This window comes from Lissotriton vulgaris, chromosome 9, assembly GCF_964263255.1.
Source record: "Lissotriton vulgaris chromosome 9, aLisVul1.2, whole genome shotgun sequence".
Lineage (NCBI taxonomy): Eukaryota > Metazoa > Chordata > Amphibia > Caudata > Salamandridae > Lissotriton > Lissotriton vulgaris.
Window position 1 is genome coordinate 1,059,291,920 of NC_141697.1, and position 27,888 is coordinate 1,059,319,807.

The window sequence follows — 27,888 nt, forward strand, 5'->3', positions numbered from 1 at the left end:
AGGTGGACGAAGAAGTAAGACACGTATTTACAAGAGGAAGGTGTTCTTCAAACCCAATGGAATCTTCCAGGTCAGCCCAAGAACATTCAGAAACACGTGTGCAAAGCTCTATGACACAATCGCCAATATTTCACTTTACACGAAACTTTGGAAGACAGAATGGTGAAAGGATGCAACAGCCAAAATATACTCGGAGGTTAGATTACATATGATATACTATTTCATTGATTTCATTGTCTCCAAAATAATTTTGTTGTAATAAATTTCACTATGAGTTTCATTTTACATTGGGTGTGTGGCCTGCAAACCACTGTGGTGGTGGATGCTCTCCTTCCTCAGACCCAGAATGTCTCACTTGCCAAATGTAGTGTTTCTTGTTGTGTCAATTATGATTTAACGAAAGAGCTTACTGGAGAGGAGCACATTTGCAAAAAATGCAATGGAGTGCTATGCAATAGTTAATGTGCAGCATTTTTTTTGCTTTATTTGCTTTATTTTATTTGCTTTATTTGAAATAAACACTTGAACTTGTGGTTTCCAAATTTTTTTTTCAATACATATATTTTTTAATACATACATATATGTATATTTACACACACATATATATATATATATATATATATGTGTATATATATATATATGTGTGTGTGTGTATATATATATATATATACATATGTCAATTCAAAATCCCTCGCACCGGAGAGATAAAAACGGGACAAGCTCTGGTGTCTCTTACTTTTTATTCCTTCAGCATGCGTCTAGTAGGCAAAGTATGATCAACGAGTTTCGAAATATCCAGATTCCTTGCTCACGATCGTGTAAAAAGTAAGAGACACGAGAGTTCGTCCCGTTTTTATCTCTCCGGTGCGAGGGATCTCGAATTGACATATGGAGCGGCTTGGTTCCGCCGCAGGGAAATGAATCCCCAACCCGCTGCATGACCCGGTAGCTGAAAACCAAGGAAAAGGATATATATATATATATATATATATATATATATATATATATATATATAATACAAGCACAGTATTCCACTTTGCTAGGAGCCCCTGTCCCTGCAGGGTGGCCTCGTATGAACAGGCAAGGAGTCTCCCGACCTTTAAAACCATAACACAGGAAGAGATATCCTTTCCAAGGAAATGCTGACTCTGTGTATTTGAATTAAGCTGATGTTTTACGGACTTGAAGCATCGAGAACTCTTCCTGTGTTGTGATATATATATGTATATATATATATATATATATATCATAGAAAACCAAAGGTTACAGGGACGCTATAGTTATGAAGTAGAAAAGAAAAGTAGAAATTCACTAAAAAGTGAAAGGTCACAGGGGTGTTACAGTTCAGTTCACAATTTTACTCACTCTAAACCATAGATATTCAGCATTTATAGTTCGTTATCTCTAGTTACTATAACTCAGGCCCTAAATAAACTATAGCTTTCATCCCCACCATTCATACTTTTGTCATCAATACTTTTACAGCAAATGTTTCACTGATATTATCAATGATTTAATAGAAGATGTCATGAGTGATGTAATATGTGGGGTAATTAGCAGACCTTTGCAAAGGCGCATGTTATAATCCAGGGTCCTAAAATGGCTGCCACTACTTCCTGGTTGAAGTGGCAGCCAATTAAATCTTACCATTAGATCTGTCGGATCCGCAGAACCTCCATGTCCCTACATATACAAAATAAAGAACAATAAGGATTTACTTAAAAACTACCGAACAGATTTCCACCAAATGACAAAAAAAGAGATCTTTCTGGGCCAAGATCTAGCTTCCTGCCAAATTTGGTGTAATTCTGTTCAGCAGTTCAGGCTGTAGTCATGTTCAAAATCACTATGGGAAATTGTATGTGAAAACACGTTTTGGGACCCTCCCTTTTTCATGCCCCACACAAAACAAATTTCTCTCAAACTTTGCAAATAGCTGCTGAGGTGAGTGGTCAACTAGTTTTAAACATGTTGTGAAGATTTGTCAAACGGCGTCAAAGTTATTAGTAAAGAAAAGTAAGGTTTTCCTACGGAAACTAGGTTCCACAAGTTGCCCAAGGCGAAGCTCAGTCGCACAAGAACCAACACACATATATATATATATAATGCAAAAGTCAGGAAAGCGCACTCACAGGATGTAGCACAATGGTTCATGCACGCCACTTGCCATGGGTCTCACCGTTCCAGAAGGGCCAATGAGAAGATTATATATATATATGTATATATAGATAGATAGAGAAAGAAAGAAATGATGAGCACAGTCCAAGAACTCCCTAAAAATGGTTTACTCAATAAACACGCACCCTGATTGGGCTAGAGGTGGTGTAACAGTTCTAAAAATAAGATCTTAAACTTGTTATTTTATGCTTTATGAACGCTTTGCTCTTTCAGGACCGTTGTGCCAATCAAATGTTGTTTTTTTCTGATCTAATGTTGTTTTTTTCTTGATACTTCACATCAACTGATTTTTGAATTGTGACATAGTACAAAGTGTAGAATTATATTCAATTTCTAAATATATAATTGACATCTGGACATGACTTTGCATTTCAGGCATTTTCGTGGGCCTCCTACATTCACTAAGGAAGTAATTCTTTTATCTGGTCCTCACGATGAGATTGTTGTGAAGCAAGGAACAAAGCAATTTCTTTATGAGAGTGGACATATCATCACAACATTTGAATTTAACAAATTATGGACTAACCATGAGGTGCAGGACCAACTCCATGTGGCTTTTAGCCCCAAAATTGACAATATTGAGTAAGTCAATTTTCATTTCGCATATTTTTATGCATTACTATTTTAAAAATATCAGCAAGTTGTATATGTAATTGTTGTCTATTTCCACTTAATTAGGTAACAGTCTTGCATGTAATCTATTTTGTAAATCAAAGCCATATACTTTCAATGTATTAAGAGATTTTTGGTTATGTGTATGGAAAATAACTTATGAATACATAAAAATGTAAGAAATAATGAGTGTCAATGGTCAGATAGACAGAGCAAGGAAACAAACTGCAGGTGTCAATTGATACAAATCCTTTTTTTACACGTACAAGATTAGTTCATGGAGTGATATTCTTAAAAGGAGGAGTACAAATAAATCAATAATTGTGCTAGTGGTCTAACATATAGATGCTTATATTCCTTACATTCAGATCCGGAGGAATCAGGACAACTGACGTGAAGGAAAAGCATAGCACATTGTACAATCAATATAGTGACAATTAGAATGCTGTAAGATAAGCAGTTCCATCTGTTCAATTCTTATCCACAGCGCTACCTCCCATCCACCATATAGATGGTGTTGGAAACTGTGGGGCTTATTTTTAAAGATTTGTTGTTGGGCAGTGCCGCAAGCCATCTTTCTGCAGCGCCCTACACCAATTTGAAAGGGCTGGAAATGCACTGTATATACAAGAAGCAGTACATTTACTGTCCTTTCAGACCACGCCAGCACACAATATCCAGCCATAAATGAACGCAGGCACCCTCACATCATGTTGCAAGGGTGTCTGCTTTGTTTGAGTGATTTGTTTTTGTGCAGAAAGGGGCACTTTCCTGGATAAAAACGATTATTAGAGGCATTTACCTTGTTCTATGTTTGCTGCAGAATGCAGCACAGATGCAAAGTGGAAAAAATGAGAAATGTAAACATTTCTCCTCATTACGCATTCTCTAGAGAATGGACTGTCTCCTTGACACAGAGTAAGGCAAGGCAGCAACTTGCACTTCTTTGCTTTACTCCATATGTACGAAGCCATGAAAAGCCATGTAAAGTGGCTTCTAATGGCCTCGTAGATTTAGATCTGCACATGGCGCCTCTGGAAGGTCACAAACGTGATGCTTCGGCAGCGCAGTTGTGCCACAAGGGACTTGTAAATAAGACCCTGGGTTTCTGGTTGGCAAAGGCATGCACCATGTCTAAAGAGGAACCACAATCCTATTAAGGGTATCTCGGATACACACTAAAAGATTACCTATGCTCAACCTCTGGTAGGTTGGCACAGAACAGTCCGTCGAATCAAAATAGTCAATGTGTACAGTATTTCTGCTACACAACACACAATGACACTATGAAAACACAAAAATACCACACTTAGGTTTCGAAAAACAGGCAATAATATTATAAATTAATCTAGAACAAACCAACATAAATTGAAAGACTAGAAGTGGAGTTCTGAATTCATAAAGAATAAAAAGAGGACTAGCCTTTACAAGCAATATGCAACAATTGGGGTTATATGATCACGCTGGACTGGGGCAAATTCAACAGCTCAGGCCGACGTGATAGATCGGAGACCAGGGACAAGAGCCATCCAGGTCCAGTAAACATAGTACATTGATCCTACAGCAAGATACGGAGCGCAGGGGAGCAGCATGTCGATCCCCCATGGGTGGCGATGTGTCGGTTCCGAAGACGAAGTGCCGAAAACGAGGTGCTTTTTTTTTTAGTGTGATGTTCCGAACATCAGTTTGCACAGGTGTTGCATTGGTTCTGATGTGATCTGCCGATTCTACTCCTGTCACAAGGACGATGCATTGGGTTCTGCTTCATACAAGCTAAGGATGGTTCATTTCTCTGGAGCAAGTATCTGGGTCCACTTCCAAAGGACCAGGCACAGGAGCAAGTTTATATACTTTGATATCGCTGAGTCGCAAGCAACAGGACGAAATCAAATAAGCCCTTGGAAAACACTTTGGTCGCAAGGCAGAGTCCAGCTGTCACTCAGCAGGGGCAGTGAGCAGCAGGCAGAAGGACAGCACAGCAGAAAAACAGGTTTTCGAGATCAGCAGTCCAGAACAGTGACAGTCCTTGAAGCCTCACGGCAATCCTTCTGACAGTATTGTTACAGGTCTATGAGCTACCTATGGACTATCTTAGGGGTGACATATTTGTAATAAAAGGGATATTTAAAGCTTGGATTTTAAATGCCAAGTTGGAGTGGCAGTAAACTGCACACACAAGCCCTGCAGTGGCAGGCCTAAGACAGGTCTGATAGGCTACTTGAGTGGGTTGCACAATCAGTGCTATAGGCCCACTATAGCATTACATTTACAGGTCCTGGGTATATAGAATACCATTTTACAATGAACCTACAAGTAAATTAAATATACCAATTGTGGATAAAACATGTTTATGGCAGAAGCACAGGCACACTTTAGCACTGGTCAGCAGTGATCAGAGTCCAAAGTCCAACACAATCATTAAAAAGTGGATGTAAAGAAGCAAAAATTATGCCGGAACGAAGACCACTCAAAGACTGACAGGTATAACAGATTGTCAGCATTGCTAAAAATTGGTCAGCTTGTTGTCAAACAGGTTTACTTCTCCGTTCATGGATGATATTCTGAGTGATACAGATTTAGCATTTCTGATATTTTGAGATATGTTTAAATGTATAATTTTAAAGTTCATGTTTAGTTAAACTAACACTCCACTTTTTGTTTTTATAGCATAAAATTTCTGATGCCATGCCATAACAAATTAGTGCAGCCATTGCTAATGGACAAACAGAGTCTGTCAGGTCTTATAATCTCAAAACTCTTCAAACAGAAATCAGTCTATTTACAACCATCAAGGCAAATTCTTCAACTTCCTGATTCCCAGGGGCCTGTAAGTACTACTTGCATAAAGTATGCTCTGTGGTTTCTTTTGAAAGGTATAGGAAACATATCTATTAATAAATATGCATGCATTTCCATATTCCCATAACGTTTTTATATTGCATGTTCTTGCTAGTGCAGTTGGATAGAAAAATATTTTTATAGCGTAGCAATATCGATCTAAAGCAGGAAGTAAAATACTGTACTATTTTTTTACAGAAAATAAAAAGGAGGGCATTACTTATTTAGATCGGAGTATCCAACATTACTTTAAAACATAATTCAATATCATCCACTTTGTTTTAATTTGGGCATTAAACAGCACATTCCAATATTTAACTATATTAATATAGCTATGTATCATCATCCTATGCGGTTCTCTCTTACTCTATATGGAGAGACTGCCAACAAATGTGAACAATTGATTGCTTATACAGAGTGTGTGATTGAGTTAATTTCTGTGTGTGTATAAGATGCAGAGAGGAATTTGACCAAAGACATGGAGTTAGGGTTGAATGAAATACAAATGCGCATCGACACAAGTATGGTTATTTAGTGAAATACAGAAATCTACAAAAGGGTTAGGTTGGTAGCCTGTACGGCAAGAGCTATGCAATAGTGTGTGATGAGCGGAGAAGTATTCTTACCATCTTGTGCTGATTCTGAAGTTACTCTTACAGGGAGGTTAGAAAAGAATAGTGACAAATACATTTGCCTGTGTTCATACCTAATGTCTTGTAAGTGGGTCAGATTCTACTTGGAATGCAGGTGTGCTGGCTTTACTTTAAATGAAAGGATGGGATCTGTTTCAGAATAGTCTGGTTATTATGGCCTTCCTCAATTACATTTGACTATGTTTCATATATTATGTGTGAAGAAAAGAAGTGGTCTCATTTTTTCAAGTCTCCAGTAAGTACAAGATGGTCAGTAAATGGTAAGTGCCTTGAGCTGAGAGTTCTATTACATATGTAATGTCGGAATTAACATTTGGTAAACATAGAGTTGTGCTATGGATGATCTGGTAGACAGTTTAAATCCGCCTTATAGGAGTAGGATTTGTCTATGGTCAGCTGCCAGTGAACAGTGGAAATGCTTGTCAGATGCGGTCCTGAAGGAGTAGTTCATGCCTGGCTACTCCACACTGGCTATTTGTAAATTGTTTGATTACTAACATTTCTTTTATATCTTCATCAAGATTCATGTCATGTGCCATTGATGTTTTTTGTAGGATAAAGGCATAGATGAAAAAACGGACATGGTGATGTGGCTGGAAAGTGAAGAAACTTTCAGCAATAATTCTGCTGAAACAGAATACCTGAGTAGTTCAGATCCATTGAAAGTCTGCAACATTACAGCAAATCCAATTCCTGCTAACACTTCGGAAGAACATACATTGCAGATAACGCCCTCTCCCACTCTCATTAGCGAAGGATTTGATGACCATTATCGGTACTGCTTTTCTCAACCCAGATACTCAATTGAGATTTGCTTGTTTTTTCAATATTGTTGTATCATTTTGAAAGTATTTGGCTTTCATAAAAAAAGCTATTGTCTTGCAAGTTTTGTCATGAGCAGCCCAGTAATGCAGGACCATGAAGGAGTTTTTTCCCAGCTCTTTTCTGTGATGTAAGGCTATTGGATCATGCAGTTAATGTACAATGCATCTGAAGTGGTCAAATACTTTTTAAAGAGAAAATAGTATATCAAGGCAGGTAATGGTATGTCAGCAGTCACTTAAATGATGCAGGAATACAACAATGTAAAATGTACAATCCCACGCAGTAGTTGTATGGCATAATGTAAGATGTTGGCCATGGCATCTTAGCATGCAGACAGAATGACAACATTCTTAATTTAAAAGATGTAAAACTAAATGTCTAGGGGCCTAGTAGTCAATATGGAGTACCACAGGTATGTACTTCCGAACTATAACACCCTTGGTGTGTGGCATGGAGCTAGTTTTGTTCTTGTTTTACATATTGTATGGATCTTAACTATATGCTACCACTAACCCATCTTCTGTCTATTAAAATGCATTGCTGGTGCAAATGTAATCTGCACTACTATGCTAAATAAATGTGGAGGGCAAAAACAAGAATGGCGATTTCTACAAGTCTAAAGTAATTGGCTTACACAATTAAGCATAATTAATCATTAAAAATACTCAGTTTGGTTACATGATCATAGCTTGTGTGCACAAATTAGATGAGTTCTCTAGTGATGATTGTTGCTTAATTTGGTAAAACGTTAGTAATCCAAACCTAGGAACATGTACATGTAGTCGCAAATGTCCCTATTCACAGCATCAGGCCATTTGCATCAGCAAAAACACTTTTATGGAATCTCAATTTGGGTTCTGTGATTCTGTATTAGAAAGGGGCATGAGGAGGGCATCCCTTCCTAACACAAAATTGGAAAGGTATGTACAAATGTTTTGCGACTGAAATACGGTGGCAAAAACATTATCAATTTACAACCAATTGGTAACCCATTCACAAATGTGAAGAGGTCTCCAAGAGACCACTTCACCTCTGAGAATGGTTGAAAAATATTCAAGGGGCCACTGGCCTGCTCTTAAAAACTGAAACTTCCAAGTTTCATTTATTTCTTTTTTAAACTCATCATGGTTTCTTTTAAGGAAAATGGGCTGCATTTAGAAAAAAACAATAGTTTCTTTATTTAAATGCAATCACAGACATGGTTGTCTGCTGACCCCAACAGGCCACCATCCCTGTGATGGCTACGATACCTAATGGATTGCAAATTGTGACCTACCTGAACCCACTACAAATCAGTAATTAAACTCTAAAGACGTCAATACATTAGGAATAGCGATTTCAAAATTCTGATTCACAGTGAATCGCAATTGGCAAATGGCTATTTCTAACTTTTATACATGTTGCCCTATAAGTCATGTATAAAGGTGACTTGTAACAGGAAGGCATAGGATGATACTTTGATTGTTTGTTTTAACATAATAATAGTTGACAATATTCTTACTGTTTTAGATGTTACACTGAACTGTTGGTTGATAATGCGCAGATTCCTGATGATGAAGAGTTTGATACCTCAAATATCAATATTTCTGAACAAAATGAGGCGCACGAAAGGTAATTTTATAAGTTTTAATTCTGATTTATACGTTTAATTTTTAACTAATACATTTGATAGCTTAGCTTTATTTCCTGTATTTCAGTGAGAGCGATGATATAACGTTGAAGGATCTACTATCAAACCTTGCTTTACAAATTGACTCTGAAAAGACATGCAAGTTCAACATAAATCGGCGAAACATTTGGGATGGAGCACGTCGTGCGTTCCTTCGCAAAACCTATAAAGCAACCAACCGTATATCTGTCATGTTTACTGATTCCTCTGGTAACTCTGAAGGAGCTGTGGATTTTGGCGGCCCAACACGGGAATTTTTGCGATTGTTAATGCATCATTTACAGCATAGCAAACTCTTTGAGGGACCCGAAAACAGGAAGACACTCAGTTGTGATGCCCAAGGTACCTTACATTTATTACATTCCAACCTTTCTAAACTGCTCAAATTCTAGAGGGAAAGATTAATTATTTAAAGTGTAAATAATGTTTATATTATATTACTTACTGACGTCTTCAAAGTTTGTTTGATACCACTGATCAGGCATTCTCAAAGAATTTTAACTAAAAGTGGAATAGTGAAGGGAATTCTGAACTATACTATTCATTTATGCAGCAAGAGCAGACTGATTTCAATTCCACCCACTTAATATATCCCTTGCAGCTTGAAAAACAACCTTGCTAGCATGTACTCAATTATATATTTTATGTTTGCTTTGCATTAAATGAGGGGCTAAGGTTTTCCTGCAGTAGTTACTGTTATCAATTTAGAGAAAATTCCTGTGACAAGTACTTCAAACAATGGCTAACTTTAGAGATTCTGCATTAGGTCATCTTAGTTGATGCTCTGGTGCAGCAGTGTGTATGAATTAATCACCCAAACTGTACAGATGCATCCTGCATATTTGGAAACATAGGCCCGTATATCAAAGGCAATAACCCACTGCGTGAATTAGTTTGATACATGGGACTTGAGAAACTGGTCGGGTCATAAAGGTAGGAGTTTTGTTGTGCATAGAAATTCCAGTCCATTGTAGATGCAGATCTTTTTAAAAAACAAGTTCTCAGGATAGACTCTTTCCTCCACTGGAGCCCATCAAGACATCTTCTAGGAGGTTTGCGAAAGCAGAACTTTTTGGGTACAGCACCTTATTTATGGTAAAGTTCGGAATATGTTGCAGCTAAAAGAAAGAAACATCTGGAAGGTCCAAAAATGGTATATAGTATTCTATTCCTGGTTAAACACCATGTTGTGAATATCTTTGGGCAGGAATGACTTGTACCTTTTAATCTTGTACTACATATATAAGCACGAGGTGGAGACATTTAATCTGGGTTATTAACACATGTCCCCAACAATCATCCTCCAAGGAATTTAACTTTGCCAGCTTTCAACCCTTATTGGAAGTTGTGCCTGGTGATGTCGGGTTCCTTAGTGAGGGAGAGGAGGGGTTGGGTGTCGAATGCGTAGAGGGACGATGTTGAACCCATGGTTTCTGATGATGCCTGTGAGGGGCGCCATGTAGACTTTGAAGATGGTGTGGCTGAGGCCGGATCCTTGGGGTACTCCGCATCTGGTCTCTGTCGGTTGTGAAAGGAAAGAAAGAAGTCTTATTTTCTGTGTTCTGTCCATGAGGAATGAGCGGATCCAGTCTAAGGCTTTTCCTTGGATGCTGGTGTTGTAGAGTCTGGTGGTTAGTGTGCAGTGGGAGACAGAGTCGAAGGCCGCTGATAGGTCCAGGTGGATATGGGCTTCCGTTTGGCCTTGGTGAAGGAGTGTGCAGATGTCATCTGTGGCGGCAAGGAGGGTGGTCTGGGTGCTGTGGTTGCTGCGGAATCCAGAATGGGAGATATCTAGGATGTTGTTGGTTACAATTAAGTTTGTTAGCTGGGTGCTGATGGCCTTTCCGATGACCTTGGCTGTGAAAGGAAGCAGCAAGATGGGCCTGAAGTTCTTACGGTCCGCCGGGTCTGCGAGGATTAAATTTGGAGGGGGTTGACTTAGGTGCGCTTCCAGTTGTCAGGGAATGTGATGGTCACAATGGAGCAGTTGATGGTTCAACGTAGCTCGGATGCGAGGGCTGTGGCAGCCATGTGTAAGATGTGTGGCGGGCAGGGGTCTGTTGGGTGACATCGCTGGGGGTTGGGGTTGAGGTCGTGCAGAGGTCTTGGTCGTCCAAGTTGTAATAGAGCGTCTTGATCTTGAGGTGAAAGAAGGAGCTGAGTCTGTTGCAGAGGTCTTGGGAGTGAGAGGCATCTGTTGTTTCGCTGTTGGGTTTGGCAAATTCCTGTATGATGGAGAAGAGGTCCTTGGAGTTGTGGGTGTTGGAGAGTATTCTGTCTTTGAGGAAATTCTTCTTTGTGGATTTGATGAGTTGGTGGTATGCCATGGTGACTGTTTTGTAGGGGATGCATGTTTCCGGAGTTTTGCTGTTTCTCCATGTTTTTTCCAGTCGACAGCAGGCATGCTTGGATTCTTGGAGTGCTGTGGTGAACCAGTTTGCTTTCTTGTTGTGTCGTCTTGTAGTCTTCTGGAGGGGAGCGAGTGTGTTTGTTCAGTTGGCGATCCATTGGTGGAGGTTGCTTGCCACAGTGTAGGCATCTGTTCGTAGTTAGGGATGGAGTGCAGGTGAAGGCGGAGGTGATGTGTTCTTCTGAGATTTTGTTCCAGATTGTGCATGGGAGGCGACGCGTGTGCTTGTGTGTGGTACGTTTTCTAAAGGAGAATTGGATGCAATGGTGATCAGCCCAGAGCAGTTCCATGATGTGACAGTGGAAGATGCTATTTCCTTCTGCGAAGACAGGGTCAAGTGTGTGTCCTGCTGTGTGAGTGGGGGCAGAGATAAGTTGTTTCAGTCCTATGTTGCTGAGGTTCTCTAGGAGGGTGGTGGTGTTGGGGTTGTGGTGGTTATTCAGGTGGAAGTTTAGTTCTCCAAGTAGTATGTAGTCTGTGGAGGCGAGTGCGTGGGATGTGATGGGGTTAGCAATGACATCGGTAAATGTAACATGGGGCCAGGCAGTCTGTAGGCGACGGTTCCGCTGAGGTTCGTTTTGGGGTTGGTCTGGAAGTGGATGTGTTCCATGTGGGCGAGGCATCGTCCGAGTCAGTGGTTGTCATGCAGAGGGAGCTTTTGTGGATGCTGGCGAGTGGGGCGGGTGGAGCGGTCTTTCTTCAGGATCTTGCATTTGATCATTACTGGATATAAAATAAAAACTCAACTGTCGTTACATTTTAGCATGCAAAACCTGTCGAAAGATAATGGGAGAGAAACACAGGGTATCTACTATATCATGCAGATTTTGGTGTTTTAAACACCAAGATCTTCATGCTATTCTTCACAAACTAGCAATACGTGTTATGTATCACTACCAATATTTAATGCACCCTATGGTAAAAATATTTATCTGGTGCCTAAAGTAACAGGTAAACGTGTAATCAGGCCATCCGTCTAAAACTCTTGTTCTATCAAAAATATATTTGGGGTCCTGATTTATGAAGTTACTGTTAAGAGTGTGGAGTCTTGAACTGCAGTGTGGAGATTCTGTACCGAGTACGGAGACTATGTCCCAAGTACAGTGATTAAACACCCTTGTGTGAAAAGGCTCCGCCACAAATGCCGAAACTCTGCATGCTTGACTTACTGCACGTAAGTACCTTCGTGAATCAGGCTGTGTATTCTTGGATAATATGTTTTCTAGATTTTATGCAATAAATTTAGTTTCAGAGATATATAATAAATGTTTTATAGATAAGCAGAACGCAATACATTTAATTTATTTTTTCTTGTTTAAGGTATGCGAAATGATGACTATTACCTGGCTGGGCAAGCCCTGGCCGTTTCCCTAGTTCACGGGGGGCCTGCTCCAAATTTTGTGTCGCCTGTTTTGTATCAATGTTTAGTTTCTGATGCAAAAAATGTGAATTGCAGTTTGGTAGATGTGGTAGATCCGGATACACGAGACATGTTGCAAGAGGTAAGCAATAGATAGTAAACATTTGTGCTGATGAATGTTTATCAATTTTTATTATTTTGTTTTCACATAGTAGAAGGTCTATTAGTCAAAAACATGCAAATCATTTGCGTTTAATTTTGTGGTAATAGTTATTCATGCACCTTAGATTTATGTATAATTGCCATACGTACTAGAAACGAATATGAAAAGAAATACACTCATCTATTTGATATGGAATGGGGTCAATCCTGAATGTCTATTCTCCGTCCTCCACACTGTTTTAAAGTTTCCAGGGCAACCTCTACGTATTTGCTACTCTCTCAACTGCCATACACAAATCCACATTCTTGCATCAGTGATCAATCAAGAATGTCCTACTGTTAACCCGATGTTGATCTATATTTCTTGGTGATACCACCAAATCAAAAGTATGTGATATGTTCTTGATATGTTAGAGTCTTCACATTACAAGAAGACAAAGTTTCAGGCACATAACTAGAGTCATACCATCTACCACTTGCAGTTGCCCCATGAGACTTCCTTGGAATTGCTACAGTTTTCAACAATGACTAATAACATAATAGAAGAGGCCTTCCTGACCATGTTTCTGCAAAGAATGAGATATAGGAGAGGACCTATATATCTGTATTCTGGATTAATACACTTAGTGTGGAATTTTGCAATTAAACTAAAAGAAAACCTACTGCCAAACACAATCAGGTACATTAGGCCATTGTGCTAGTCATCTTTGTATAATTCTCTTGCGCTCTTTCCCATTTGTTGTTCCATTCAGCGAGAGAGTGTAGCTAGTGTAAAACTACAGTAGCATTAACTACAGTAGCAGTTGATGCTGTTTTAGTCCATTGACTGTTAAACTTTTGTAAACTTACTGAACAAATATGTTTATTTAGCAGATGGCCAAGACAAATTATTCTGCATCATTAAGGTTTAGTTATTGTTTTTTTTTGTTACAGTGAAAATATTTGTTGTTACTATTTAATAAAAATATCACAATCTTAATTTTTCCATAGATTGAGGATGCTTCGTCTCTTGAAACTCTTCAAGGATTGATTCAAAAACACAGCACAATTCTAAGTGTGGCAGGTTGCTTCCGTCCATTTAAATCTCTGAATGACAAAAAAGAACTATTGGAAGATATCATCAATTGGTACATTGTGGGGAGGACTGTTCCTTCACTGGTTAGGTACAGTGATATTTATATACATATGCACTATAAATCAATATCCTTTTGACTTTGCAATACATGCATGTCCATTTAGAAAAAAGTCATTACTATAAATCACTGTCCATCCTAATGGCATCATACATATTCACACTCTCAGAAATGTCCCAAAGACAGATTGTGAAATCAAGCACATCATGGGTTTCAAATATATTTTACATTTACTTTGTTTCAGTTTTTTATTGGCATTTTACAATACAACTTGTGCAGTCCTTCCTCCAGAGGGCATAAATAGAAGGCTAACAAAAATTACAGGAATCCCAACAATCCCATAGGTTCAGCCCACGCAGCACAAATCAAAACAAAGAAAACAAACAGGAAGACATAAAAAAAGAAAGGCCTTCCCACCTCTCCAACTTCCCCAAATATAAATTGCAATAAATATTATCCAACAACTATTTTCTTTTCACAGTCACAATGGGCATCAGCATACAAAGCAGAGCATCAGAGGTATTGGACTTCTCATATTCAAGTCTTGGCAGCCCAAATGGAGTTCTAAAAATGGAACAGATTCAGGGCTTGCATGTGTATGGGATAGAAAAGTAACGGCAGCCCGTGAATAAAAACTTGATCAGCAGGCCACACATTTCCTCAACGTTTCTAAATGTATCCACCAGGGCATTGAACAGTCTAACAGTTGTCCGAATAGTCTGAGATATCACATTAAGACTGGTGGAGGGTCGACTTCATTCAGATCCGCCGCCAGTGTTGTTTTATCTGACCCCAAACAATTACACATATTCAATTTATCAGCAATTGTTTCATATTTTAACAAGTTACAGCATAGTTACAAAGCTTAACCTGGTATATCCAAGTATCACTTTAAATTCTGTAATGATTTCTAGAAAGAGGGGAATCTGAGGACTTTACCACCATATGTGTTTAAAGCCTCATAATAATCCACAAACTGCCAACAAAGAGTGTTGCCCTATTTTTCAAACTGAGTAGGATATAGATCTCAATCAAATATCACCTGATAATGAGCTTCCCTTCCTGCTAGCGTGTGCAAGACTGTTTGGGAATTGCGCCATTGCGTAGACCGGGGCAGTACTATCTAACTAAGGCCTTCAATGTTATCTTAAAATTCTTGCAGAGGCAAACTAAGAGTTCGGACCGAGGTGAGTAGTATAATATTTAGAAAGGTGATCCTAACCCTAGGCCCTCCTGCACAAACTTCTCAACTGAAAGGAGATCTTTAAATCTCTGGAAGCTGCTTATTTGTTCAGGTTTGGAGAGACCAATTAGATCATTGAGTGTATCTTGTACATTTACAATAATTTTCTATTGCAGGCTCCAACAGTAAAAGTATCTCTTTCCCCTGAAACCTAACAGATAGAATGGCAGCCCCTCCCTCCTACAGGTTAATAAAGGGACCTGGATCTATTGAAGGTTTAAATGATGTATTCAAATCAATGGCGTGGGTCTAGAGGGGAATGTTGTCAATGCAGATTTCTTAATAACCATGTCTAGACTATGAACGTTGCCTTTTTGAGGGTGCTTAAGTATGCATTCAAGGGTTGATCAGATGTTGAATTCCAGAACAGGTCCCAAATGTAGCATCCTATCACCAGCATTTTCATATGTGGCCAATGCTTCTCTGCATCTGTGTTTTTCAGAGCAACCACTTTACTATCGCCCTTATTTGGGCTACCCTGTGGTATAAGGGCAAGTCCTGGTAGGGCAAGTTGCCCACATGGTTCGGTAGTCATGTATATTTATGCCTGTTTATCAGAGTGTAGCCCTTTCTGCCAGCCCAATAAAACAACTGTTCGAATGATTAAGGGATGCAAACAGTTTCCTGTAGACCATTATAGCAGGTGCCTGGAAAAGATAGAGAACTAGAGGAACTAAGTTTATCTTAATTGAATTGAGCCTCCACAATGAAGATAGGTACAGAGAGGACCACCTCCGACAGTCCTCTCATATAACCTGAAGAAGTGGTGGAAAGTTAGCTTTGTAAAGGTCCTCAATCTTAGGAGTTAATATAACACCCAGGTATGTGCCTGCCTTATTTCTCCATTGGTACTGGGTGTTTAGTGCTAGTTCCTCAACCTTGCCCCAAGATAGTGTAAGCCTGAAAATTCTTGACTTTGCTATGTTTACAATGAAGCCTTATACTCCCTCAAAGCGAGTAAGAAGGTGTTGAATTCAAGGGAAAAATCTTGAGGGATCAGTAAATGATTAGAGGACATCATCAGCGGACAAGAATGCTTTATGAATCTCCTGCCCAAAGGTTATGCTTCCGACCTCCTTGTCGGCCATATTGTGCTTCACAGGGTTCTAAGCTTAGAGCGTAAAGAAGCAGTGGGAGTGGGTAGCCCTTCCTTGTCTCGACCCACTGTTACCCTCTCTTTCTTCTGCAATTCGCTATGATTTGGGACATAGGATTATTGCAATTCAGCCAAACCAATGCTATAAATCTGGGACCAAACCTCTCTATAGTCCTAATGCGGAAGACCTAGTCCACCCAGTCGAAAGCTTTCTCGTGTCCAAGGCCACTATATGACCAGGATCTTATTTATGTTGACCTTTTCCACCAGCTGTTATCATACGTCTGTCTTAATTAGACAAATCCTGACTGTGCTGTGAAACAGAGCTATTCAGCTTTACTGCAGGAATTCCAGAGCAAAATTTAACATCAAGATTTAACAAGAGTGTCGGTCTAAGGAAGCAGAGCTGGTGAAATTTCTTTGGTTTAGGTGTTACTGTAACTAGGGCTTCATTCATTGTTATTGAAAGTTTGCTATTTTGCGGGATACTATTAAATAAGGTTGTGAAGTCTGGTACCAACACCGGTGGGTGTGTCTTGAAGAAATCACTTGTAATGCAGTTGGCCCCAGGGGCCTTGTGCATTTTAAGCTCCTTAATTTCTCTATTAGGTGGAAAGAGGTTCTATATTCGAATACCGCTGTGTTAACTCTGAACTGATTAGCTATCCCCTGTCAGTCAGACAATCTCAGGGAGTTCAGTGTACAAAACGTACCCCAGTCTGCACTTGTGTTTACGGGGAAACCCTTGCTCCAGCACCAGAAGCTGATATCCTCATTTAAATGAGTATGTTCTCTTTATAGTGGAGCATCAGGCAGGCACAAATTTGTAGATTTAATTCAGAGCAATCACTGCGCCATGCTGTCTTGCCTCATCACAATATCTTTGCTCAGCCAATTCGGGTCACTGCTGATCCCAGCCATGCTAAATATCAGTCCCCTCAATCCACCAAGCGCTTTTAATGATCAACAGGCTCTCCCGTGAAGACTGCCTCAGAGAGCCCTCTACATTACTCAGCCACAGGGCGCCATCTTAACAGGGTCAGACACAGGCAGCCTGCAGCTGAGGTATTTTCTACTTATCCCCCCTTCCAGCAGTAGACAGGGTGACTAACTATCACTTCTCAGCAGAACGAAGGCCAGGGATTAAAATATTCTGTAAAAATTCCTAAAATGGGTTTGTGATGCCATACAAATTTGATATTTTATAGCAGTGTATTGTAGGCGTCACTTAAAAAATACTGAATCAATATAAGATGTTTCAACATTTTATGACTGTAAACCAGGTGGTCTTTTCATCTAATGCATAAAATAACATTGTATTATGCAGGGTTGGCCAGGCCTTGCTCAAAGTACAAGCAAAGTTTCTAAGGTCCTATTCACACACTCCAAAGGCTCCACAGTTTGAAGTCAAAAATTGGCTGCCAAAAAGATCTCAAAATCAGCAGTTTGTTCTTTACTAATGTGCATGCTGGATTTGGTTACTTTCTTTTAAAGAAAAGCTGCAGGTCATGTGCTACCTTGCTGCTAGGAAATCCTCACAAGACCACAGGAGAAAGAGAATTTGCCTTTGTCAGTGCTCTCCAACCGCTAACTTCAAATATTTCTATTTAGACTGAAGCTCGAACATAGGGCACTGAAGGATTTTTAGATGTTTCATAGACATACCTTAATTTTATAATAACTTTTACATTATAATTTGACCAATAGTTTGTCTATTTATGATTATTCTTTATTGCAGATTAAAGGAGGGGTTAAAAACTCTGGGAGTACTTCAGGCCATGGAAATTCATAAACAGCTTTTTGAAGAGGCATTCATTTGGGTGGAACACAAAATCACCACTGATATCATAAATGGAATGTTTAACATTCAATTCAGTTCATCTGGCAGTAACCACCGGTTACAAGAAGAGCACATCATTGGTTACTGGAGAGATTACCTCCAAGATTGTGAAGGCAAGTTAAATTTTTTCATTATGTTACAGTTCAACTATTGATGAGACACATCAGTTGAAACTATAATTTAAACCAGCCTATAATGGGAAACATGGTGTCGAAGACTACAGAGAGATACTGTAGAGAAAGAGAGTTAAGGAGGAACAGACCAACCCGTTTTATTTGTACCGAGTAAAATCTATAATAAGAACAAAAGGATAATGCATCCAAAATTGTAAAGTCTATGCCTGCTTTATTTCAATCTTCATTTTGCACGATATGTCTATTATTAATGTTGTTCAAACTTCATTGTAGTGTCCTGGCAGTAAAATGTTAGCTACCCCATTAGAATGAAGCTACATGTACTGCATCAAGAAAAAGTAATAAAAATCAATATAGAGCATGGTTGGGTCTGCTGTGTGGGTCTCTGACAGAGTAAAGCCTTTTCACAGGGGAGATTACAGTTACCTCCAGCCCTTAAGAGAAGTTTTTTGGCTTGTCGCAGTTGTTTGTCTAAACAGTGGTTTGTGTGTGTGAAGACTCAGAGAGAGTGTCAGATGCAGGTCTAGCTGCATGGAATACCTATGCTTACTCCATGTTGAACAATCGGAAGACTTCTAATAAAGGGAGAGTAAGGCGAGCAGGATTGTGGAAATGGTAACATACTCTCACACCAGATATCAGTGTTAACAACAGATAATCTTGATTTGAGGAGTTTTTTGTGAAATGAAGCACAGCAAATCAGCAGGGGTTTTATTATTCACATATCAACCATTACTGAAGTATTCATTTAGCAGATGAAATAAAAAAATCACAATCGTTGCAGTAATCACAATTTTATTAGTTTGACAAATATTTCTTTTTTCTTTTAGAGCTTGCATGTGAAGCCAAATTAAAGGACATTCTGTGTTTTGTGACTGGCGCTAACACAGTTCCACCACTTGGCTTTAATCCTCAGCCATCAATAGACTTTCTGCATGCATGCGATGGCCAAGTCGAAATGTCTATGTTTCCAGAGGCAAACACCTGTGGAAATGTGTTGCGCCTCCCCCTTTTAATTTCGTATGAAGAATTTAAAAAAAACATGGACTTTGGGATACTGAATTCTCCAGGGTTTGGACGAGCCTAATGATCATATTGAAATGAGCGGTATAATGTATACATATGACAAAGTAGTTATGGATACAAAGGATTGATCATGCTGTTGTCGCGGAAGGTGAGAGTCTCATGGCAGCATACGAAATGCAAGGGCATTGGACTTCTGTGAAATAAACTCATAGCCACAGGGCAGGTCTCTGTGCCTTGATAATAGCACATTTCTTCCCATTCCTGTATTCATCATGGCAAATTAGAAAATGTATTGAAAAAAATATTTTTCCGGAAACTTTGTCAATGTTTATTTTTTGCAATGATTAATAAAGTTTTTTCCAAACCATCTTTACCAATAAAACTACATTGGTTGACAATAAATAGAAGTTCTTCAGATTGACTGAGTTCTTGCTTTCATCTTTTTAGTGTGTCTTGTGTTAGACCCTGTTTGGGTGGCCACTGGGCAAGCAGGGGCTACTGGGCCTGAGGCCTGTGGTCATTTACCTCAGATGTAAAAGGCTACAGTGAACCTTTGGCTGTGCAAACTAGGCTATGTACAATCTCTTTAACACTTCACTCTCAGTTGTAGCAATGGCAAGCAGTTAAAGGCTTATCAGTGAGGTAGTGTGAGGGTATGTAAACTCGAAAGTCATCTATTGGCCTTCAAAGCAGTAACTGATCATGTAACTCATAGATTTCCTTTGCTTATGAAAAATAACTCTATACAAATGTAAAACTTAATGCTTCACAGAACAGGTTATAGCTACAATTATTTTACTGAGCTACTGTGCCTTGTGCCCTAGTCCTCCTCTCACAGGTGTTTCCATCCTTCTGGGTTCGAGCGCTCTAGTGTTAGTATCAAGAGTCAGGTGGTGATTATCATTATGAACCGTCTCAAGTAGACCCGTGTGACAATTCTCACCAGAGTGAAATTGGTTCAGCACACCACGGGTGGTCAGATGCAAAAAGAACAATTGATGGACATAATGTAGAACAATGTCATACATTCACCTCGGTACAGAGCTCTGGGCCTTACGATTAACCGTGTATATATAGCATGTAGGATTTACATTGAATGTTGCATTATTCTGTTTTGTTTATAGAGATATCCCCTGGAAGAAGGCAGTTCATATGCCGAAATGCATTGGAAATGATAACATTTTTTTCTCATGAATTAAAATGAAAAGTTATGAACTTTACATCCATGTGATGAAAACATGATGAAATAAAACGCCAAGGGCCAGATGTATCAAGGCTTTTGCGACTCGCAAAGGCCGAAATTTGCAGAATTTCGGCCTTTGCGACTCGCAAACAGCCTTTTTGCATTTTTTGCTATGTATCAAAAAATCGCAATTTAAGGAATCGCAATAATTTGCGATTCCTTATTTTGCCATGGCATTTAAGGAATTGCAAATTTTACGATTCCTTAAATGATATGTATGATACATTTTTGAATTGCGAAATTGTGTTAAGAAATCGCAATTTACCACCAACTTGTAGTTGGTGGTAATTTGCGATTTCTCTTAGAAATGCCCTATTTGGCATTTGTGAGGGTGGCATGTGACACACATACATGCCCATAGGGCATGTATGTGTGCCACATGCACACACATGTAGATTTCAGGGGTGCAGCAGGGTGTCTTTGAGACACCCCTGCACCCTTGAAATAATTCTCAAATTGCGATTAGCAAATTGCGAATTCGCAATTTGAGAACTATTGCACTATCATTCCTATGGGCCTCCTGGCCCATAGGAATGCATTGGAAATTATTCTTTATTTGCGAATTTGCAAATTGCGAATTCGCAAATAAAGAATAATAATGAATCGCTAAAAAATAGCGATTTTGTACATACGTACCGTTTTGCGAATTCTAAATAGCGATTCGCAAAAAATCGCTATTTAGGAATCGCAAAACGGTATCTAGATACATCTGGCCCCAAGTTTCAAACAGACAAACTATTGCACAAATTTATTGAACCTTCCACGCAGGAGGATTTCATGGAGCCCGGGGGACATACCCCATATCTATGGGGGTGCAACCAATGTAGCCTAGGTGTTCCCACGCATCCTACCATGCATTTTGGCACATTCCCAGATATACCATTACTGTCAGATCTGGGAATGGGTAAAAATGCTAAGCCTCCCAGGTAGGCCCTGATTAGGTGCCTACAATCAAGTGATATCATTTTGAATGCTACCTTTGTAAAGTTCTTATTGATAGTTAAAAAGAAATTAGGAGAATAATTACTTTTATTATGTAATTTACTACGAAACCAAATGAATTTATTCGATGTAATGGTATTTTAAGTGTTTTTATATTTGAACATAGCTTTTACTGCTTTCTCGTTTTAGATGTGTAATATTGTAAGATTTTAAATAATCACTACAATAAAGATTACTTACTAAGCCTCCCAGGTATAGCATAAGGAGGAAAAATGTCTCTATTTCTCCTCTTTTGTTCCGCTTTCTATGTGTGCTGCAGCACACACAGCACAAATGCTTCAGGGGATTTTTTTAGTGTAGGAAGGTGTCCTGCTAAAAACACTCCTGTCTGCAAGGCAGCACATAGTGCTCCAGTGCAAGTAAAGTGCAGGAATACGCGGTTTCATGTTAAATACGGTGCAATTGTGACCATTATCTTTCCGCAGCATAGTGCAGCATGGTGGCTTGCTGCACCACACTGCATAAAATAATGATAAATCTGCCCCTCAGGATGTCTGTCAGAGGGAAACAGCAAAGTTCAGTTCAGGTCCAGTTGCCACTGGTCAACTGGCATTCTTCACAGGAACGTTCTTTTAAGGTTTTTTTTTTGGTTCCTGGAGCCGCCCAGGGGAACAGCCCCTTGATCTTTGGAGACCTTTCAGTCTTTGGGTTTAATGAAGGTGGGGGTCCAAACTCTTCAAGATCTTCCAACAGGTCACAGAAGCAGAGTGCAGCAGACTCAGACTTTTAGCAAGTCTGCCATTTTTCAGAGAAAGGCTGGATGAGGGTCCAGAATTATTTGGTTTATCAGCTTGTGGGGGAATGGTTACACCTTATGACACCCCTAGTTCCTCTATGACCAATGGAGTAAAGATTCCCAAGCAGTAGAAAAAAAACTGTGGTTTGCAGTAGTTCCTGTTTACCTAACTGTAAACTGCCCAAAAATGCAATGTGTATTAGAGCAAATTCTGTACGGCAAAGGTCTCTGGCCACAATAAACTCGGGCTCTGAGACTGGGGATGTGAATGTGGAGTGTACCCTGGTAATCCTAGTGACCTTCCACATCTAATAATGACGTTCAGTTTGAAGCACTCACTATACACACAACAAACCCAGAGACAGATGCCTGGTAGGTCACAAGCAGGGTCTTTCAGTAAAAGGCATTAAGTACACAAAATTGCCTTGGCAACCTGTTCTCTCACTGCCAAGTGTTAGATGTGGCTTCACAGACACGTTAAGCAGGATTGACATTTTGGTGTCAACAGGATGCCCACAGCCTTCTCTGTAAATATTCTATGGAATTCTGATGGGTCATCTGCCCATGCATGCAGGTCAGCCTATTGTTTGCTCCTGGGATGCAGTTCACATTTTTTTTTAAAACCTACAGCTAGGCTTGAGTAGAGGCTAGGAGTTGACAAAGGATAATGCTATTTAACTTTTCGAAAGCTCATGCATATTAATGCTAACTTTCTATTTATTATTTCTATTTATTAAAAATGTGAAATCACTCTGTTTTTACACATAGAACAGCAAACTGATAATAGCCTTTAGGGACTTATTGCTTTAGGGACATTGTCATGTTAATTTTTAACATGTGGCACTTTTTTTTTTTATCACATTTTTTTTTTAGCTCAGCAGTAAAATACAAGGTAACATGTAGACAACCATTATGGTGTAGGTGCCCTTCAATCCCTATTTCTACACCTGCGTTAGAGATCTGAGCTTTGGGGATAGATGCCATGTGTCCATGTAAGCTGGTGAGGTCGCTACCCATCAAGATAGTGCATATTGGAGCTCCTGTATTCCAACCCCCCTCGTGGCCCTCCCTAACCCCAACTGCCCCCTCCCCTGGTGCCCCCCCCCCCATTCTTACCCCCCTCTCCGGTGTGTTCTGCTGAGTCGTCGCAAGGTAACCAAATGGACCCGAGTTAGACAGTGTCTCACTTATCTCCTGGTGGTGTCTTATGGAACTCTTCCGCTAGTCTGAGGACCTATAGGTATTTGGGGCAGGTAAGCTCATTGAATTCTTGGGTTAACAGGGAGACTAATGGCAACCACGTTTCTCTAAAGGTGTCCGATGTTTGTGTGAGAGAGGCTTGTATCCTTTCCATCCCCATTATATACCAGAGCCGGTGAAGCCACCCCGTATGTGTGGGCGTCCGTGAGGTGCCCCATAGGGAGAGGATGTGTTGCGTCGCTGCCCCCATTGCCAAACCCCATTTGTTTCCCCCCGTAGTGACTTGAATGGGAACGTGAGTTTGTTGGGTAGGCCTAGGATCGTGTATGCGGGGAAATGGGGGATCTCCGTCTCAAAGTGTAAGTCTATGTCCAGGAGAACCATCTCCCAATATTCTTGCACCGCTTCGCATTCCCATAGCAGGTGAATCATGGTCCCCGTGTGTCCGCATCCCCTCAAGCATGTGGGGTCTCATCTAGGGTTACTCCGGTATAGCCGCTCCGGAGTCAAGTGCCAGTAATAGGCCAACTTGACCATCAACTCTCTACTGGCCATGTTTCGAGCCATGTGGTGCGCCCAATCGAAAACGTCCTGCCATTCCTTGTCCGAGAGCGTGCGCCCCAGTTGTCGCTCCCATCGTCTCTGACCTGCAGATCTTTCCACGGGCAAGGGGGGAGACAGCAGCTTATACAGTTCAGTGATCGCCCGCGTATCTGCGGATTTGGTATAAAGCCACTTTTCGAATGTTGTGAGTGGGCGGCTCACATGAGGGACAGTATCCTTGTGGGTAAGCCAGTGCCGAAGCAGAAAATATTGGAAGCGTTGTGGTTTGTCAATCGCATATACATCCCTTATGACGTCCAACGTCATGAAGCCCTGTAGGTCAAATGAGTGCCCAGCCGATCGACACTCCGTCTGTCGCCACTGTGGGAAGGAACCGGTGACCAGACCTGGCGGGAAAGCTGGATTATCTAGCAGGGGTGTCATCGGTGAAGGAAAGGACGTAAGGCCCCGTGGGACCGCCACTTTGTCCCATACCTGAGGATCGTCCTGGTGATGGGTGACTTTTTGAGGTAGGCTGGCCTGTCTTGGCGCGCTATGAATGGGACTCTTCAGAGCGGCATGCCTGCCATGGCCCTGTCCTGAAAGAGCCAGTGTTTCTCTGAAGTCGGCCGGGACCATTGTAAAAGGTATCGCAGTTGTGATGCCTGGAAGTATCGCTGCAGGTCCGGCACGCCGTGTCAGGTTCACCTGCATGACTGTGCGATATGTAAGTCTTCTACGCATCAAGCATAGCAAGGAACCATGAACCGATAACAAAACTACATCTCCCAGACTAGGAAGGAGGTATTTGAGGACAGTCGACACGCTTCGTGTTGCGTGTACTTCTATCGACTTCCGTCTTGTCAGGAGGAAAGGAAGCTACTGCACGCCGCAAGGACTTTGCGGCTTTGGTGTTCCGTTCTGGTGCTGTTGACCGGGTCCCCGCATCAAGGTAGGACCGGGGAGCTCGGGGAAGCATTTCCGCGATTCTGGGGTTAGCTTCATGTAGCGCTTCAGCGGACGTTTGTACATTGAGTTCTACGAGCGGAGCACGGTGGTCAAGGCCACGCGTTACCGTTCTACGATCTAGAAGTGCCTGAACTTCTATGATCTGTTTTTGGTTGGTTGAATCTTGATATCGGCGGAGTGTCGGTATTAGCTGAATCCCCCTGCGGAGCGCAGTAGTGGTCGCAACTACACGCTACCGTGTGGGTGACATTTTTCTTATTTCTATTATTCTACATGCGAGCGGAGTGAAGGGGCCCTGTCTTCTCACTGCCGTGCCTGCAAGTTCTCGGACATAGTTACCTATGCACCCGTTGGGCGTTTATTGTTTACCAGGAGCTAGATGCTTATAAGTTATGACATTTCAGGGTTGAAATACAAAGACTCTCTTTCTCCATTGTATACAGAGCGGAGTGTTGTGGTTCTTGCTCCCTACACACCACCGTTTCTGGGATTACAAGGTGCTGTTATAATTTAACCTTTTCAAGAGGAATAATTGGTATCGCTCAAACCCAGCAGGGGAGGTCTTGCTACCAGAATCCAGTATTCATACACAGTATCTTTTCACCTCTGTTATGGTACGCAGGGAAAGGATGTCTGCTTACCTATATGTTTGTTTCCTATGGGAGTATGTATGACTTATGACCTTTGCTTATGTTTCATCAGGCCTATCAGCCAAGACAGGTGGTGATTGATGATACGTTCTGCCCAGGGTCTCTTTCCTTTATTCTAACAGGTATACAGAGTTATTAGCGAGATCATATGAGTGTAGCCTGATGAGCAATGCCTGTTTGATAAGTATATGTTTTGTCGTTACAGGTTTATCCCTTCCCTGCTGTCCCTTCCCTTTCCTTCCGTTCTTCCTGTTTTTTTCCTCGCCTAATGGCTCAAATACTCTGTGTATTTACAACAAGAGTGTTTGTGACGTTTGAACATGGACCATTGTATACATCAACCGGATTCTGTGGAGCAAACCTGGAGACGCCGAGCCCGCCCTCCGCCGTCACCCGCGTGACCAAGTCGCGCCTCAGCCGAGGACGTTTACCGGCCAAGATGTATTGCTGTATTGTGTCCTGCAGCTTTTTAATCATGCCTATAGGGGGGGTGACTGGGATGGTTTGGAAAAGGTAGAGCACCTTTGGCAATAGGGATACTTTAACAGCTGCCACCCGCCCAAGCCAGGAGAGTGGCTGTTGTAGCCATCCTAGAACATCCCCCTGAACGCGTGCCAGAAGTTTAGAGTAGTTTAGTTCGACTTTCTGGGCTGTTGTGGGCGTCAAATCAATCCCCAGGCATGGCAACGCCATTTGCGTGGTCAGCCCCCCATTTGTAACAATCCTCTGTTGGCCAGGCAGGTGTTGCTCCCCAGGGGTAGAATCACGGACTTCCAGATGTTCATTTTGAAGCCTGATACCCTCCCGAACAGCTCCATTTCCTCCAGAAAGGCAGGTATCGATACCCTAGGGTTGTCCACGGCGACAAGGATGTCGTCTGCATAGAGGCTGATAGTTTGTTCTTCACCCCCGAATTTGATGCCTGTGATGGCTTTGTTGTCCCGTATGTGTTGGGCGAATGGTTCGATATAGATGGCGAACAGCAGGGGCGAGAGCGGGCAGCCTTGCCTCGTGCCTCGTCTGATGTCAAATGGCATGGAGCTGATCCCGTTCACCTTGATTGTTGCCATGGGGTGACGCGTAACAGATAGCCACCCAAGCTTGAAATCTGTCACCCATGCCGAACCTCGCTAGCGTCTTGTCTAGATGTTTCCAGTCCACCCTGTCAAACGCTTTTTCGGCGTCGACTGATAGGAGGGCTGCATTCGTAGCGTTAAAGTGTGCCTTATCGATTACATGCATCAGGCACTTGGTGTTGTCTGCACACTGACGGGAAGGTATAAAGCCTGCCTGATCCGGTTCTATTATACCTGGAGACAAGGGCCTAGCCTCGCGACTAGAATTCCTGCAAATAGCTTTAAGTCAAGGTTGAGGAGCAAGATCGGTCTATAGGCCGCACAAAGGGTCGCATCCTTGCCTGGTTTCGGCAGGACTATAATGTCTGCTTCCAGCATCTCTTGTGGGATTGAACCCGGGTCCTGAAAGTTGTTGAATAATTTTGTTAGTATAGGGGCCAGGAGGGGGCAGAACGTTTTATAGAAGCCAGCGGAGAATCCGTCAGGGCCCGGCGCTTTCAGCGGTTCAAGACGTGCTATCGCCGAGATCACCTCATCCAGGCGTATAGGGGCATCTAGGACTAGGACAATCGTCTTGTTGAGGAATATAACTTCTGCGTCCTCTAGGTACGTTGTCCCCGCCACATCATCCGAGGTCAGATCAGCCGTGTAGAGCTTGGCATAAAATGCCCTGAACGCTTCCGCAATGTGGTCGTCCTCTCTGATCTCCCCTCCGTCTTCCGCGCGAATGACCGGGATCTTGGAACGGACAATTTTTGCTTTAAGTTTACTAGCCAACAGACGGCTGGTCTTGACCCCCCCTACGTAGTATGTGTGACGGAGACGTAGTGCCGCATATTCTGCCCGATCTAAATCGAGGCTCGTGAGCTGCGCCCTGGCTGCCTTCAATTTGCGCCAGATTCTGGGGGCCCATGTCCGGCAGTGAACTCTCTCTAGCTCCAGTACTTGCTCTGCTAGCTCCTGGCGTCATTGCTTCCGCTCTCTATTGTCCGCTGCCGAGATCGCTAATAGTTCCCCTCGCACGACCACCTTGAGCGCCCCCCAGATCGCTGTCATGGCCACTTCCCCTGTGTCGTTTTGGCTTAAATAGTCTGTGATGCTCTGGGAAAGTTGCTGTGTGACCCCTTTGCGGGAAAGCAAGTTTTCTCTAAGGTGCCATTTACCCTTGTGCGACTGTATACATGGGACCAAAAGGCAAAGCACCACCGCATCATGATCCGATAGAGCCTCTGGGGCGACCTCTACGTCCCGGACCATGGGGGCCAATTCTGTGGAACTTAGAAAATGATC

The 27,888-nt window shown here is 41.5% G+C and overlaps 2 protein-coding genes across 2 annotated transcripts in view; both read left to right on the forward strand.

Annotated features, from left to right (window-relative positions):
* Nucleotides 1–27,888, forward strand: part of PPM1M (protein phosphatase, Mg2+/Mn2+ dependent 1M) — a 335,956-nt gene that overhangs the window by 100,093 nt on the left and 207,975 nt on the right. The window lies entirely within an intron of this gene.
* On the forward strand, nucleotides 94–19,595 carry LOC147692796 (G2/M phase-specific E3 ubiquitin-protein ligase-like). Its single transcript, XM_086936833.1, has 10 exons — nucleotides 94–196; nucleotides 2,554–2,760; nucleotides 5,458–5,617; nucleotides 6,836–7,056; nucleotides 8,616–8,717; nucleotides 8,804–9,117; nucleotides 12,506–12,687; nucleotides 13,698–13,870; nucleotides 17,918–18,132; nucleotides 18,984–19,595. Exons 1-10 carry the CDS (start codon nucleotides 111–113, stop codon nucleotides 19,238–19,240), a joined length of 1,917 nt encoding a protein of 638 aa, XP_086792959.1. The 5' UTR covers nucleotides 94–110; the 3' UTR covers nucleotides 19,241–19,595.

Bases quoted from the DNA above. Each gene is read 5' to 3' on its own strand.
- LOC147692796 (XM_086936833.1), top strand. From the start codon at position 111: ATGACACAATCGCCAATATTTCACTTTACACGAAACTTTGGAAGACAG. The intron at 2,761-5,457 runs GTAAGTCAATTT...TTGTTTTTATAG, and splicing joins CCCAAAATTGACAATATTGA to CATAAAATTTCTGATGCCAT. The intron at 9,118-12,505 runs GTACCTTACATT...TTCTTGTTTAAG, and splicing joins ACTCAGTTGTGATGCCCAAG to GTATGCGAAATGATGACTAT.